The sequence below is a fragment of the Perognathus longimembris genome, chromosome 9, assembly GCF_023159225.1.
Source record: "Perognathus longimembris pacificus isolate PPM17 chromosome 9, ASM2315922v1, whole genome shotgun sequence".
NCBI lineage: Eukaryota > Metazoa > Chordata > Mammalia > Rodentia > Heteromyidae > Perognathus > Perognathus longimembris.
The window spans coordinates 6,321,876-6,338,827 of NC_063169.1; the positions used below are offsets into that span (position 1 = coordinate 6,321,876).

Consider the following 16,952-nt stretch of genomic DNA (forward strand, 5'->3'; position numbering starts at 1 on the left):
CAGCACTTTTAAAGCTCACTCCTACACCACTGGCTTCCCAGTAACGCTTGAAACCTGTGTGCGGGGAGCTGCGTGTGTGAGGATGGGGGCTTGCTTAGCTCTGCTGTGTGTACCCTTTGTTCCCAAGTGCTCCTTTTGAGAATTTGCTTCTCTAACAAGTGTCCACTGATACCAAGGTAGGCGGTAGCCCATGCTTTGTTAAAAGTAAGGAAATATCTAAGCAAATACCTTCAATCAAGGAATTTTCTTAAAGGAAGCTATTGTTCTAAGATTCTACAGGAATACAAATCCTTTTGCTAGTATTTATTGAACCATTTAATGATGGTTTTAAGTTCTTTATGATCAAGGCAAGAGGCAGTAGTGACTTCTCATACGAAAACTGAAGTAGGAATGCAAAACAAAACCCCAAGGACAGTTTTTAAAAAAAGAAATAATAGAAATAGGAAACTAATGGAGAGGGACTACTAAGAGAGGGACAGGAAAGGAAAGGAGAACTTTAAAGGGTAACGCAAGAGGTGTCAGAAATGAACTCAGCCAAAATATAAATAAAGAGGCACCTATCTCTGTCTTCATGAATCACAGATTCATGAAGACATGGAAGGAATCGCAGATTCCTTCCAGAGCTGAGGAACAAGCCTGCCTTCGCCGTGCGCTCTTATTGCTGCTAGAATGAAAGCCTTGGGCTGCCTAGGAGTCCTTTGTCCTCCCTTTGCTTTTGTTCTTTCCCCTTTTCTCTCTCTGGTAATTCCCTCACAAAACAGGTGTGCGACCCTCACAACCTCTAGCCTTCCTTGTTTTGGGGGGTACGTGTGTGTATATATGTATATATGCATACATGTAGATATATAAATGTACAATGGAATTTTATTCCTAAGTTAGGAAACATGATATTACATCATTTGCAAAGAAATGGATGGACCGAGGAAAAAGTATATTAAGTAAAACAAGTCAGGCCCAGAAAGACAAAGGCTTCTTGTTTTCTCTCATATGTAGAAGCTATAACTAATGTATGAATGCAGAAGTAAACCTACACGTGTTGTGTGCATGTGTACTGAAGTAGGGTATTTGCAGGGAGAATTCGAACTTTGTAATTCCTTAGACCCTGCCCCCAGGATGAGCTGTGCCCAACGCCAGGCCCTCTGCCTGCCTTCACCGTGGCAGACGGGGAGGAGCCTGCAGAGTGGAGCCAAGGGTACTCACTCCCAGTTATGAGGCCTGCTGCCCCCATCCTGCTCCTAGAGGATGCTCTCTCTATATTATTTATCTATATTTTTTCCGGTTTTGTATGTACCATGCCCTTTGTCAGGTGTTTCCTATAAAAGCAACCTTTCTTAAGTTTTCACTTGATTCCCTTCAAGTCCACAGTCCTTACAGTCAAACTAGTTTTCATACCAGCCAGCAGTAGCAACATTTCCTGGAAGCTTAGCCCTACTCCATTTATCCAGCCTATCTGATTTCCATTTTGCTTTGACTATAGGAGGATATTAGACATTTTCCCAGCTTGAAAGTAAATTTTAGAGATATCTACCTATATTTTACTCACATCACATTGAATTTGTGCTTAAAAAATAAATTTCAGGATCTCTTGGACCCAATGTTACAACTAAAATCTTCATTCACAGTATTTAGATGTCTAATATAATCTTAAAAACATATAAAACACACAGGCATGTCAAACCAGAGGCAAGTACTGGTGGCACATGCCTGTAATCCTAGCTACTCAGAAGATTAAAAACAAGAGGATCTTAAGGCAACAGATTGGACAGAAAAGTCGGAGAGACTTCATCTCTAAAATAACCAGCAACAAGACCTGGTTCAGGTGGTAGAGCCCAGGTGAGCAAGCAAGCCAAGTAAAAGGCCCTGAATTCAAATCCCAGTACTGGCCAAAAAACAAAAGACAGAGAGGAGAGAGAGAGAGAGAGAGAGAGAGAGAGAGAGAGAGAGAGAGAGAGAGAGAGAGAGAGAGAGAGAGAGAGAGAGAGAGAGAGAATTAAGCTTAACAAAACTAAAATAATCTTAAATTTAACAATATTAAAATTTGCACAAGCAAATGAAGGTACAGCTGAACCATGTGCTTAGCATGTGGAGGGAACTGGAAGCAATTCCCACCCTCCCAAAACAATAAAAAGTAAATAAATTTGTTACAGGTAGCATAATTCAAAGGTAAAAAAGAACCAAGTTGATTGAGCCAAAGACCTAAGAATCCAAAAGTATCTTTTGTCCCAAATGCAGAAGATAACATTGTCATGCCCTCTTCATGCATTCTGCTCTTATTAGACATTTGGGGATGACATTCCCCTCTTAAAGGCCCAAGCCCTGACACTCATTCTGCCTTAATACATCTCCTTTAAGATGCTGGCTATTACTCTCTGTGTCTTATTTCCATTGATACAGACAGAGCTCCAGAAAGGATAAATTAGCAAGGATGTTTTGTTCCAGGTATTACCATTTGGAACAGTACATTTTGCATATCTGAATTTATTTATTCAACAAATATTCACAACCTACATCTTCCATAGCACACACTGTGCTAATAATCATAAGAACACAGTAGTGGTGACAAGCCCTACAAATATTCCTCTGTGGAAGTTAGGTGTAGTAAGGATAGCAGACAGTTTAAACAACTGTAATTTAGTCCACATATGCTGTGCAAAGTACAGAATATTTTGAGGACTCATTGCAGAAAAATGAAATCAAGTCTAGGGAGGTGTCAGGAAGGCAAAAGGGTTATTAAAACTACATCAGGAAAAAGAACAGTAGGCACCCAGAGAACATGTCCTACCAAAACAATTATATCCAGAAGCCTGGAGCTATGCAAGAAGAAAACAAAGTCAAATAGAAGCAAGAAATTTAGTGTCACAGTGCAAAATGTTAAGATACATGCAGTTAAAAGAAATTGGGATAGAGAAGAAAGCACCAAATGGTGAATCCGTCTGTAGTTCAGGTTAAGGCTTTTGGACTTCATCCTAAAGTAAGTAAGAAGACTAAAGACTGGATACAATCTAGAGTAGGAAGTGCCATGTGTGCAAGTAAATACATACATTTTAAGTAAGATAAATTAAGCAAGACCAAAATAAACATGTAGAATCTAATTAGAAAAACCTTCTCAATCAAGAATGAAGAGAAATGAAAATATTCCAGTCATACAGAAAGTAAATTCTACCCAATGTGGAGATTACCTGGGACATCTAAGAGATGTCCTAGGATATAGCCTCTGAAAAGAAGATAGTTGTATGGATGAATAGGTAAAGAAAACACAGTATAAGTTCTCAGTAGACTTTTATTCAATTACTGAGAAGAAAGATACTAGACTGATTGCTGGAAAATTGATGGAACTGTAGGCTATATGTTAAATGAACTAAGCTAGTCCCACAATAAAAAGTAACATTCCCCATGCTTTCTTTCATTTGTAGAAGTTAGAGGGAAACAAAACAAAACAAGGCGTTGGAAGTGAAAGGTAAGGGGGGTGGCAAGAGAAAGGAAAAGGGGAGTGAGCAAAGAGAATAATAAAAAGCAATAAAAGAGGTAATTATGATCACCGCATATTATACATACATGGGCATCTCATGATGAAGTCTCTCAAGATGTACAACTTAATATGGTTGTATCCAATAATCAAACTCAGACCGTTGCACCAGAACAGGATAAAATAAAGGTTTCTTGAGAGGTTTCCAACCTCTCAAGTTCTGTTGCTTCCTTCAGACCCAATCACTGTACCTTTACTAGTTTTAGCATTGTAAGTCACTTTCTCTGTCATAATTTCTACAGACAGTTCCTGTTATAACAATCAATCTACATTTTTGCCCTATCTATTAAAAGCATTTGAAATTCTAAGCTCTTTTAAGTTTAACTTTATTTTCTTGTAAGCTGAGGGTTTCTTCTATCAGAATATTAATTCCACTTTACATAAATGAGTAAAACATGTCTAATGTGTAACTACAAATTTGCTTTTAATTAGAGCCTTTAATTACAATCTCATTAAGGACAAATTTGCTGCTATTTATGTATGTTATCCATATATACTTTAAATTAACCACAATTCCAGACAAATTTCCGTCGTTATTACATTTGGCAATTTATATTATGAGAGCTGGTGTGAAACTGAGAAGGAAATGTGTATACTTTCATTCTCCATGCTCTTTTAGCATCCAGAAACCAGTGAGTACCCCAGTTATTAATGCCATGATTGTGTCCATAAGGCAGTTGTTTGCAATGCTTCTTCCTCAGTACCTGGTCTGGCAGCAGGAGGAGAACACAGAGAACAAAGAACAAAGAAATGGGACCAAGGCGAAGTGGCAGCAGGCAGGAAAATGGCAGCCTGGAGACTACAGCATGAGGCCATCAAGCAGTTCCGGTTCTGTGCTGTCCCTTTATTGACACCAGACTAGTAGAAAACATTTCCCTGCATCCAGACTTACGCAAAATGAGAAGCATAAACCAGGGAGGTAACAAAACACTTGAAATAATGTTTGGAAAAGTGGGGGCAGGAGAGAAAAATTCAAAAATGTCTGCCAGAAGGGTTGAGGAGCTCCCAAAGTGCTTTAGGTGGGTTCGTTGTTTCCCAGGACACAAAACACTGAAGAGATCTTAACAAAGCTTGGAAGAGCTTGCTCAATCTTATCTAACTGTGGTACTCTGCATACTACAGCCCATTACCACCCTCTGTGTGAGTGCCTGGTGTTCAGTGAATATTTACTAGGCATGCACATCACTAAACTAAACTTGGCTGGTTTTCACTTACCTGCTTTATACTCTAGGCAACTGCTTTCTCGTCTAGTAGCTTATCTATCATTTATGAAGACATTAAGTACTTAAAACTGTAGGGGATAAAGAACATCCCAACACTTTGTTATTCTCCTTCCCTCCTGTGAGTGCCAGCCAAATTGCTATGTAAGTACAATGACAACTGTTGAGATTCACTTCCTTTCTTTCACAACAAATATTTATATTTGAAACTTACTTGCTCAATTAAGTTTTAGTAATATTTTCCACTAACAAAGCCCTACCCCGGTCAACACATCCCTTTCAATAACCTGTTAAAAATTATGGTAAAGAACCCAACACCTTCTTAGCAAATCTCTACTGAATGTCCCTTACCCATCTACTCTGACTTAGATCAAATCCTTGCCAACACATGAAGCTATCTCCAATTAAAATGTTATCTCTCATTTTCTCCCTATAAATCAAGAAGTTTTCAGAGAAAATAATCACTCTTATTCATCAATGGCAACTATCCTTTCTTCATTGGATAAGTTGGGCTGTGCTCAGGTCTAAGGAACAAAATGCCCAATGAGGATTTATACCATTGCCTACGTGTTAAAAAAAAAATCCTAACAAAATACCTAGATTTATTTTGATTACTCAACGATGTCAACAAGGATTAAGGCTTTTCTTACCCCAGTTCACTATTGTTAACATGTTCACAATGATTTTTCAATATGGCCCCACAGTTGGAAAATGGCAATCAAGCATCATATTGCCATAGGTCAATGCTCACCACAGGAAACAAAGAAGAACATTTTTCTTTTCTTGTTTCGGTGTACTCACTTTCAGAAGCAGAAGTATGGCTCAAGTGGTAGTTGTAGAACCCTAGCCTTGAGTAAAAAAGCTAAGCAATAATATAAGGCCCTGAGTTCAAGTCCTAGTACTGCCATACATACATAAATACATGCATGCGTACATACTCACTTTCATGGACCTCTTTTTGTTCAAATAGTTAAATTTTAATCAAAAGCTCAGAAGAAGGATTGCTTTTTTCCTTTCCTTGGCCAGTATTAGGCTGCTTCCCTAATGTACATCAATAGTAGCAAAACAGGTCTTAGCCTATCATGGACTTCCCACTGACATAAGCATGCTTATGCCCAAATAAAACTGGAGGACTTTAGAAACAAAGAAAGGGACAGTCTGTTGAGTAAACACTTGTGTCTTCCCCATCACTAAAAAGGTTTGATGGATATGACACAGAATAGCTAGGCTTCCTTCCTTTCTCCTCTCCCCTCCATCCCTTCCTATTTCTTGTCTTCTCCCCACCTTCTTTCTTGAGACTTCTTGTGTTTTAAGCAAAATAAAAATGGTACATAATTCTAAAATCAAGTTCTATTTCCCCATTCTCTATACAGTATAGTCCCTTAACAAATATAATAAAGAAGTATATTCCTTGTTAAGCAGTCACAAAAAAATCAGAATAAAGAAATAGCTGAGTTCCTAAAATATGGAATAAACCTTATCATACTTTCTTAGTTGTAAACTTTGCCATTTCAGCTCTACTTTATTTAGTTTTGAATTGTTCAGATGTTTCAATGGATAGTTGATACTGTAAATTAAATTCTCTAGCCTCTCAACCTTTCACAAAGCATTCAACATTTATTGTCTCACAGCACTCAACAAAAGGTGAATATATAAAGTAAGCTAAAAATTCCAGAAGCACTGAATGACACAAATACATCTACAAACTGGTTGTGTTTTTTGTGTCTCCTTAAAGCAAGGAATATCAGTCTCTCAAATTATACATCACTAAATAACGAATATGTTTTTCCTTTATATTCTCATCAATCTAATTGCCTTTTTTTCTTTCATTTTTGTCTCCCTTTTAACAGGTAACTCATTTATCTCAATCTATCCACTTATTGCTCAGTTTTGAAGTTGAAGCTAACAGATGGAAAGACGGATTATTAACAAATATCTGTGCTAACACATTTTACCTGTAACTCCTGCTGCAAGTAAAATTGATTTTAATTATAAAACTTGTGAAAATTTCTCTCACAGGTACTGTAAGTCAAAGTGTCCAGTACAGAAACAAATAATCACCCTGGGTCTTACTGTGTGGTAGACACACTCATTTTACAACCAAGCAATGCACACACCAATTCACTGTTCCTCTAGCCCCTTGCTGGTAAAATATATTTTGAACATGACATTTATGAATACCATAATTTAGTGTTACTGGAAATGTTAACATTTGTGCCATGTACAATTGCATGGAAAATAAGAAAAAAAATGACTACATTTGTTATTCTTTCACAGGCTATAGCCAAATAGCCTATCACTAAGAAAGACTCTACAGAGACAAAATATGACTACAAATAATGACTATCTTCCTTATGCAATAACGAGACCTTAGTACTATCTAGACATCAAGTAACCAGGTTTTCCTGATAATTCCCCAAACAAAAAGGTAGTGTGTCTTCAATTAGCCAGGCTTGCATGTGTACACGATACCTGTACCTGCCCTCTTAAGGGGACACTTTCTCTTCCTTGGCTCACCCTAGAAATGTTGCAATCTACACAGCAGCTCTTTCTGTCCGTCTTACCTATGAGTACAACTGTATAATACCAAAAGTGAGTTCAATCACTTACCATCCTTAAACAATCCTGAACAAATCGTACTCAGAAGAAGTTTTTGACGTAATTGTAGAACTTCTGCTTCCAAAGCTTCCACTTTTGATCTCCATTTGGACTCCCGCTCAGACACTAACGTGGCCAGATGCTCTGCATATTCTCTGCTGCTTTTTTCTGCTGGTTTGGAGCGGATAATTGCCAAGGCCAGAGCCACTTTTGAAGTTCTCAAATACCATGTTTGAATATCCATCCTGGCTTTTGTCCCTATCATTAATAAGAAAAAAAGTACAAAACTCCTTTAAACTTTTGCAGTACATTTTATTTGGGCAAAATTGACTATGCAGAGTAACACTAATTTAGTAACTTTATAATATGATTTTTATACCAAATGACAGAAAAATTCTTTTTTTTTTTTTTTGGCCAGTCCTGGGCTTTGGACTCAGAGCCTGAGCACTGTTCCTGGCTTCTTCCCGCTCAAGGCTAGCACTCTGCCACCTGAGCCACAGCGCCCCTTCTGGCCGTTTTCCATATATGTGGTGCTGGGGAATGGAACCGAGAGCTTCATGTGCAGGAGGCAAGCACTCTTGCCACTAGACCATATTCCCAGCCCAGAAAAATTCTTATTAATCAAAATTAGTATGAGAAAGTATGCAGAAGAAAAATAAACACAAAGGCATTGTGAGTATATTAATATTCAAAATAGTAGAGTTGGAGAACTTCTGGAGGTGGAAAATACATATTAATTCATTGAGTGGTTTTGTACCAGGCACACATATCTGAATCATTGAGAAACCTTAATCTCACTCATCCAAAATTTTAATTAAGCAAACCTGGGTAGCACAGAGGTTTGTGCATTTTGAAAAGGGTCTACTGAATAGTGAGAACTATTTAATTATCCGTTCATTTACAGCTCCCTTCCCCTCTCAAATCCATTCTCCTAAGTTTAGGGACCTATTCCCTTCTTCCCAAGGCTGCATTCTCTACTGGATCTATACCGGCTATTCTTTTTTTTTTTTTTTTTTTTTTTTTTTGGCCAGTCCTGGGCCTTGGACTCAGGGCCTGAGCACTGTCCCTGGCTTCTTCCCGCTCAAGGCTAGCACTCTGCCACTTGAGACACAGCGCGGCTTCCGGCCATTTTCTGTATATGTGGTGCTGGGGAATCGAACCTAGGGCCTCGTGTATCCGAGGCAGGCACTCTTGCCACTAGGCTATATCCCCAGCCCGATATACCGGCTATTCTTGACGTTAGCCCAGCTCCCTCCAATCTACACAGGAACAGCCTTTTAAATAACTTTCTCCTTTCAGTTGTGATAGTGCTCCAACTTTGGAGATCTTTCAAAGACCCCCCCCCCACTGCCTCCATGAATGCACTTTTCCAAACCAATGGTACTTCACAGTTTTCTTATATGAATGCAATTTTGGAAACAGAATGAAAGATCACTGAACACTGGTTTAATGACAGCATATCATCTGAAGTCTAACCCATTTGTCGTCTCCCCTGCATGTTATTGGATTCCCATGGAGGGCTTTCCCATAAAATGTAAAATAAAAATTTTAATGAATAGTTAAATGCACGATAGGCTCTTCCTATCTTCAGCTCCTACATTCCTGTGCACGCAAGTCACACAACCCCAGACCAAAACCATGAATATTAAAAACTGTATTTGTACTGAACATGTATAGACAATTTTGTCATTATTTCCTGAACAATACAACAACTATTTCCATAGCTTTACATTTTATTAGGTAGTCTAACTGATTTAGAGAAGATATAAAGTATATGAAAATATTTCCATAGATCATATAAAAATACTACTCCATTTATATAATTTGAACACTCATACACTTTACATTTGAGGAAATATGTTTGAGAACTTTTTTTGGGGGGGGGAGATCTAAAATCTCCCAACACACAGGGGTGTTTGCAATGGTCTGAAAACAATTCATGTCTTTTGATTGCCACACCTACCTACAAGCACAAATAAAAAATTATACCCCATATTTCACTTTATTTCCTATAATTTCTCAAGTCTATCCTTCCAGTATGATCAGATCACAGGCAGATAGTACCCACACTCATTCCTATTTACATCTTGGCTCATAAATTTCTCCGAGTTATTATGCTCTGACTCTCTTGTAACTACTAAACATTTGTCTGTGGATGTCAAAGAACAACTCAGGAACCACCATGTAAAACCTTCCAGGACTGGTTCTCACTCCCAACCAGGTGTACCAATTTGATATCCTCTTATCAATAAAAAATGTACAGTAGAACAGGTAGCCTAGTGCTATTTTACTATAGTTGTGACAGATACTAAGGTCTTTTCATAGCTCCATCACTGTCTCTGTTTTTCCCTTCTTTCCCCACCTATAGGCTGTATAGTTCATTTTCAACGTAGTGCCTAGTGGGTACTACTGCTGCATTTGTTCATCTTTTGTCCCACCATTCTGGTGCCCCCCTCCCTTACCTTCCCAAAGATGAATAAATGAATATTTTCATCTATTTTCTTACTTTAATTTTCTGCAATGAACACATATGGAATTCTGATGAAAAAAAATCATAAAGAAAATGGATTTCCAAAATCGAAGTAGAGTGCCATTTTTTAACCTTTCACAGCTGGTACATACACCGAAGACTACAAACTGTTAAGATGGACATGCTAATCAGAATTCTAATAGCTCTACTTATTTAGCTTCTGAAGCAACCATTGCACTGGCTGGGCCACCCTCCATCTGTTGGGTCAGGGAAGGGAGCAGTGAACTGTGATGCTCCTTCCTCTCAGAAAAGCATCCCTAGTGCAGAGGACAGACACGTGGGTCACTCTTTCTGCAGACGTGCGTGTGTAAGCACTTGCGAGAGCACCGCCTGCCTCCCTCTTACCATTTATTTCTATTTACAAGTGCTTCTGCGAGCAAAGAATTTCCCATTCAATTATGAATGGTGAAAATACAGGCTAAAAAAAACAAAAAACACCCAGAAGCACAGTTTATTTGCACAAATGGAAAAAGCTCACAGTTTCATAAAACAACAATATCTGTCACCTGGAAGAGATGTTTTAATTAAATGATTTAATTAAATGATTAAATGTTCTGATTTTTAAGTCATCGCATGAGATTTGTTAAAAGTCAACCATGCTGAATATCACTTATCAGAAAAAAGATCAAATTAAAAAGGCCTTCTGGATTGTAACAATCTCAGGTCCCTCGTCTGAACATTAATTAGAATTGTATCACAAATGAGCTAAAATGATTGCTAATAGAGATGTGTAGAACTGGCTTATAAGGTATAAATCACACATGTGATAACACATGTGGAGCTACAATGCACAAGCAGCAGAACAGGGGTTTTAAACAACTTTCTGATAAATATCTGTTTTCTGTATTTGTGTGTGTGTGTGTGTGTGTGTGTGTGTGTGTGTGTGTATTAGACTGAAAGAGTGCATATGTTTAGAAATGTTTGCCTTTTTGGCTGGGGATATGGCCTAGTGGCAAGAGTGCCTGCCGCGGATACACGAGGCCCTAGGTTCGATTCCCCAGCACCACATATACAGAAAACGGCCAGAAGTGGCGCTGTGGCTCAAGTGGCAGAGTGCTAGCCTTGAGCGGGAAGAAGCCAGGGACAGTGCTCAGGCCCTGAGTCCAAGGTCCAGGACTGGCAAAAAAAAAAAAAAAAAAGAAATGTTTGCCTTTTTAAGTTTAAGATGGTATACCTAGGCTGGGGATATAGCCTAGTGGCAAGAGCACTTGCCTCGTATACATGAAGCCTTGGGTTCAATTCCCCAGCACCACATATATAGAAAACAGCCACAAGTGGCGCTGTGGCTCAAGTGGTAGAGTGCTAGCCTTGAGCAAAAACAAGCCAGGGACAGTGCTCAGGCCCTGAGTCCAAGGCCCAGGACTGGCCAAAAAAAAAAAAAAAAGATGGTATACCTACTGTCGAATTCCCATCTGCAAGAGAAAGAATTCTAACTCCCTTAAAATTTTATGGGAAAAATATTAGCTCTGCAGCATAAGAAGAAATAAGTATATGTCTGGTTCTGACTCAAAGCTCCTAAATTTCTTTAGAGGTAGTATATTCAACTGGCAGACCTCTAGGAGCTTCAGAATGGGGAGTAAGCCAAACTAACATTAAAAGTTTGAACTTTTCATTCCCACCTATTTGCCTCCTCAACTCTGGAGAGAAAAAAGGAATTGTGTCTATCTGATAAAACAATAGACTGAAATAAAATAGGTAAAGTGAGGGGATGGGTGCAGTTGAAGAGATAAAGGGAGAATGATACAAGAGGTGACAGTGATCAAGATGTATTTTACTCACAAACTGAAACCCCTTTGTTCAACCACTTCAGCATAGTAAAGGTAAGTAAACAGATACAGAATAAAATTTTTAAAAAACCTAAACTAAAATACTTTTAATGATGGAGTTCAAAGTTTCTAGGCTAGTGATAACAAAATGCTAAGAGTGGCATTCCCTGAGAGGAAGTGGGTGATTTGTATACTCCATTCAGTAGGAAGCCCTAAGCACTTACTCCATCTGGCCATTTCTTTCCTTAGTTGTATCATTTCTTAGCAAACGGTCAAAACCTAACTGAGAGGAGGCGGAGTCTCAGGCGTTACACTGGAGGCCCCAGGACACGCAGCAAGCACCCAACCTGAGGATAGTGTTGTAGATCTGAGTCCCTAAACTTACTAAGGAACCTCAGATTCTGACTCCAGGTAGTTTGAGTCAGAATTGAATTAATGGACATTCAGTTGGTGTTTGGGGAATGAGAGAATTATTTTGTTGCTATGAGAAAGCACTGCAGTTTCCTAAACCTACACTCTGTTAAACTGAGGAAAGATCAGTAGTAACTTTCAGAAAGTCTTTTTAAATTGAATTTATACTCAAATAATTATAATAAATAATTTAAATGAACATTTAATGTTCCCCAAGAAGGTATTTAGCTTTGGAATTCTTAGTGGTTTAAAGGCAAATTTTTAACTATCTTTTAAAAACAGAGCATTAGTTTAAATGGAATTTCTCTACCTTTTCACTTGGGAGCAGTCCTTATGATAGCAAAGCCATCCACGAGGCTGTGAGAAAAAAATCAAATCAAATTCTGCATGATCCTTGGATTTTCCATCAGACAATGAATGCTACTCTAGCAACATCACTTTTGTGACTTATTTCTGCCCCGATTGAACTGTCCCCATCTGAACTTGAAATTGAGATCAACTTCAATCCTCTGAACTCTCAAAACTGTTGGAAATTACAGGCCCAGAATCTAAACTTACTTCCTAAGCAAAAACATTGAGGAAAATTCTATGATAAAAAGAACCACAGATACTTCTTATAACACTGGTGAGTTTAAAGTAAATACTCAGGAGAATATTCAGTATTTTCAAGGTATTTATTTCTCTTGTCCCAGTAATATAATTTCTAAGAATTTACCTTGAAGAACTGATCAGAGCCATACATAAAACCTATTGTCATAAATAATTCACAGAAATGTTTTGATTACCAAAAAAATCAGTCACTTGATTGAACAATAATAGAAACTCATTTGTGATGTACCGTACAATTGAGCTGAAAATATTTTTGAAAAAAATTTTAAAATATGGAAAAACATTGCCATCCAACATTAGTACAATGTAAAACATAAGGTATTAAAAGCATTACAATGGAAAAAAATAAATTCAGAGGTAGACAGTTTATATAAAGTCTAAGAGATACAAGAAGGGAAAAAGGAGAAAGGGAAAGAAAAAAATATAAAAAGAAAGGAGGAAAAGAGGTTATAGAAGACATTTATTTGTACACACACAGACACACAATCCATCAATCAACGAGTCAATGACTATGACTTCAGGATGTTAAAATGGTATTTCTTGTCTATTTATATTTTTTTAGTGTTCTCACATTTTCACAGAAAACATAAAACATATAAGTCAAATAAATAATAGATGTCAGAATGTTTTAGTACTAACCCTTCAGAACTATCCTGATGCAATATTTTCAACGTTGAAATTATAGGACTATCAGAAGAATAAAATTAGATTCTTATTTTATCACATACACAAAAGCTAAGTCAAAAATATTAAAGGCTTAAATACAAAACCTGAAGCTGTTCTACTACTAGAAGTAAATACAGAGGAAAAGATGCTTAAAGTTTTTTGGCGAAGTGTTTTTCAGTATGACCCTCAGGCAACAAGGTATTTTAAAATTAGAAAATGGAATTGTATCACACGAAAAAGTTCTGTACCGTCAAATAATCAACAGATTTTGGCTTGAGAGGAAATATTTGCTAACTACATATATGGTAATGGACTAATATACCCAATCATCAAAAAATTCAATAGCAGGTAAACAAATAACCCAATTAAAAAGTGAGGAGCTGGGCATTGGTGGTTCACACCTGTAATCCTAGCTACTCAGGAGGCTGAGATGTGAGGAACACAGTTCAAAGCCAGCCCCAGCAGGAAAGTCTGTGAGATTCTTATGTCCAATTAGCCACCAGAAAGCGGAAACAGAGCTGTGGCTCAAGTGGTAGAGTAGCCTTGAGCTGAAGAGTTCAGGGACAGTGCCCAGGCCCAGATGGACAAAAAAGAATAATAAAGTAAGGAGGGGAAGGAGAGATGGCAGAGGGAAAGGGAGAGGGAGGGAGGGAGGAATCAAGGACAGGGAATGGGAAAGGAAAGGAGAAAAAGAAACAGATAACAAGTACTTGGCAAGATATAGATGTGAAAAAAAGAGAACCCTTCCACAATATTGGTAGGAAAGTAAATTCATGTAGCTTTAATGGAAAACAATATGGAGGTTCCTAGAAATATAAAACATATAACAACGTTACACACTTGCAATCTTATTTCTGTATATGTACCGAAGGAATAAAATAAAATCTCATGTCAAGTGTAACATTGATCTCAGAAGACAAGATATGGAATCAGTAAAAGAACCCATTGACAGAAGAATGGAAAAAAGAAATACACACATACAAACACAATGGAATATGATTAAGCAATAAAAAGAAAGAAATCCTGCAATTTGAGACAACATGGTAAATCTAGAAGATAGTACTTTAAGTGCAATTAAGCCAAGAGAAAAATACAAAGACAAATGGTGATGATTCTCCTACATATGATATCTTAAAAAAAATAATAAGTCAATGCATAGAAAGTGAGTATGAGTATGTTAGCAGTTTCCAAGAAAACGAGGTACTTGTTAAAAGAACAACATTTCAATTGGAATAAACAAATTCTAGGGATTTGTGGTACATAATGGTAATTATTACTATCTGTAACAAACTATAAAATTGAAAATTGCCCAGAGAACAAATCTTTTTTGAGATATTTTAATTATCTTTCTTAAATATTCTCACCATAGTAAAACTAATGTCATATTAACTGCAATGATTTAATCATTTCATAATGGATACAAATAGCAAAAATATCACATTTCATACCATAAATATATGTAGGTGTATATACATATATGTGTAATTTCTACTCAGCAATTTTCTTACTACAGTCTTTTATATATTTTAGTGTCATCCATTATCTGATTATGAAAAACAAATATGCTATTAGAAGTGAGTTTCAGCAGGAAAAAAAGAAAACTGAAGATAGGTTTAGAATGAAGCCTCCAAAGCTCTACAGTAATCCCCTGGTGATTATGATGAGAACCCCAGCCCTCAGCATTCACTACTTCAATTCTGAGTCATCTTCAACTACAAAATTCATCATCAGTGCCACAGCCTAAGAGCCAAAGTGAGGGGAACCATTTAAAAAACAGCACTTTAAGCATATTCAGCAACTTTAACCTGTCAAAGTGCTTTCAAGTGGAGAAAATGATCATGGGAAAAGAGTCACTTCCCTGTTTCACTGATCTATCTACCTGATCAGCTCTCCCCAAAGTCTGCCAATTCTATAAACTCTGGACACCCCCCAACTGACACATGGCCTTTAATTGGAATGTGTTTATAATGTCACTTCCATGACTTCAAATGACATAATGGACTTTGGAGAAGTGGCAGAAAACCCCTTCCTGTGTTCCCAAGCACAAACTACTGCCCAGTCTAGTACCAAATACCATAAATACTGGCTAACTCATAGTAACACTCTACTAAGTACTTGGCTGAGTGAATGAATGAAGGAAAGAACAGATCAATATAGGATACATATGTGATTATAGGGATGCTTAGAGATCGCTTAACTCTGGTTACACAAGAAAGCCTGTGTCAGTTTCATCCTAGAAAGAATGGCTTAGAGCAAGAATGGGTTAGAGAGGGAGCTGACTTAGTTAACCTGACAATCACCCTGACTCTTTTACTCACTGCCTCCAAACTTACACATTCCTACAGTATATCCTTAAACTTGCACCACAATAATTCTTCAATAAGGGAACTGCAAAAGAGATCATCTAGATCAACAGCTTCATGTTAGAGGTAAGCTATGAACTAGAATAAATGCATCTTGTGAGCCTTACTACAGATACTTGTCTTGCCAATAAAACAAGGAGCTGAAAGACATTAGCCAAGCATTCCTTAAATCACTGGGATGAAATGACAAGACAAAGTATGAGTGTAGTATCCATGTATAAGAGTATGAGGAAATACTCACAAGCTTGGTAGGACAATACTTATTTCTCAACTATCAGTCTAGGGGGAGCAGAGCACTAGCAATGCCACAATAGTGAATTGGGACAAGACTTTTGTGATAATTAGTTCCATTAAAGTTTGGACAAGGTCTAACATGTAATTTTTAGATTAGATCTAGCTGACAAATTTCCTAATCATTGTTACAGTTTCCGCTCATCCAGTACTCTGAAGTGTTCAGTAGATTATCAGTGACATTGTGCATAAAAGAATCCGGAGTCAGTCAAGATTTTAAATCTCTAATTATTAAGGGGCTTCTTTAAAAGTTTTTTTTTTTTCAGCAAAAAGAATCTATGCATGACAGGAGGATTACAGGGTACTGGCTATTTTTTCTGTAGTAGTCCAAGCACATTGAAAGAGGCCAAGTAACATTTACTAGTTAAAAACAAGAGTTAAGTAATCAGTCAGATTTCCAGTGTCTTAGAGAGTCTTAGAGTCGTGTCCACTGTTTATCCATTGCGTCTTTGTTTTGTAATAGAAAGGATATTCTCTGAATTCTGGCAGAATTTCACATGGGAAAAATACACTGCACATTTTATAAATTATCAAGATACACTGATTTGAATGGTTTTATGTATACAAACACACACATGTGTATACATATATATATATATATGACACAACCAGCAATCATCTTCTACTACATAAATACACAAAAGTAAAGGAAGTGGATAGTTGTTATTAACATGTATTAAATTTCCCAATTACACTATTACTTTACACACTGATAGGAGAATAATCCTTAACACACAACAACAAAACTCAAGCAGGTATATCAAAAAGTATAATGAACTACCCAATTCAAATCCATAATCTCCACAATCTTGTATTGAGGCTACATTCTGAACACAAAATGGTTATGTGTCATAAAACAAAGAAAGCCATAGGATATTGAGAAAAGAAAAGAAACAAACAAAGAGATAAGTGAGAAAAGTTCTGCCAATGACTGGGTGAGAGGAAGCTTGCTGCTTTCTGAAACCAGCTGAC

The 16,952-nt window shown here is 37.3% G+C and overlaps 1 protein-coding gene across 1 annotated transcript in view; it reads right to left on the reverse strand.

Annotated features, from left to right (window-relative positions):
* The window catches only part of LOC125357036 (meiosis-specific protein MEI4-like), a 91,900-nt gene that overhangs the window by 56,111 nt on the left and 18,837 nt on the right, over positions 1-16,952 (reverse strand). The window contains exon 2 of the mRNA XM_048353656.1: positions 7,357-7,602. Coding sequence (XP_048209613.1) covers positions 7,357-7,588 — 232 coding nt within the window. The 5' untranslated portion in view covers positions 7,589-7,602. The remainder of the gene's footprint in view (positions 1-7,356; positions 7,603-16,952) is intronic.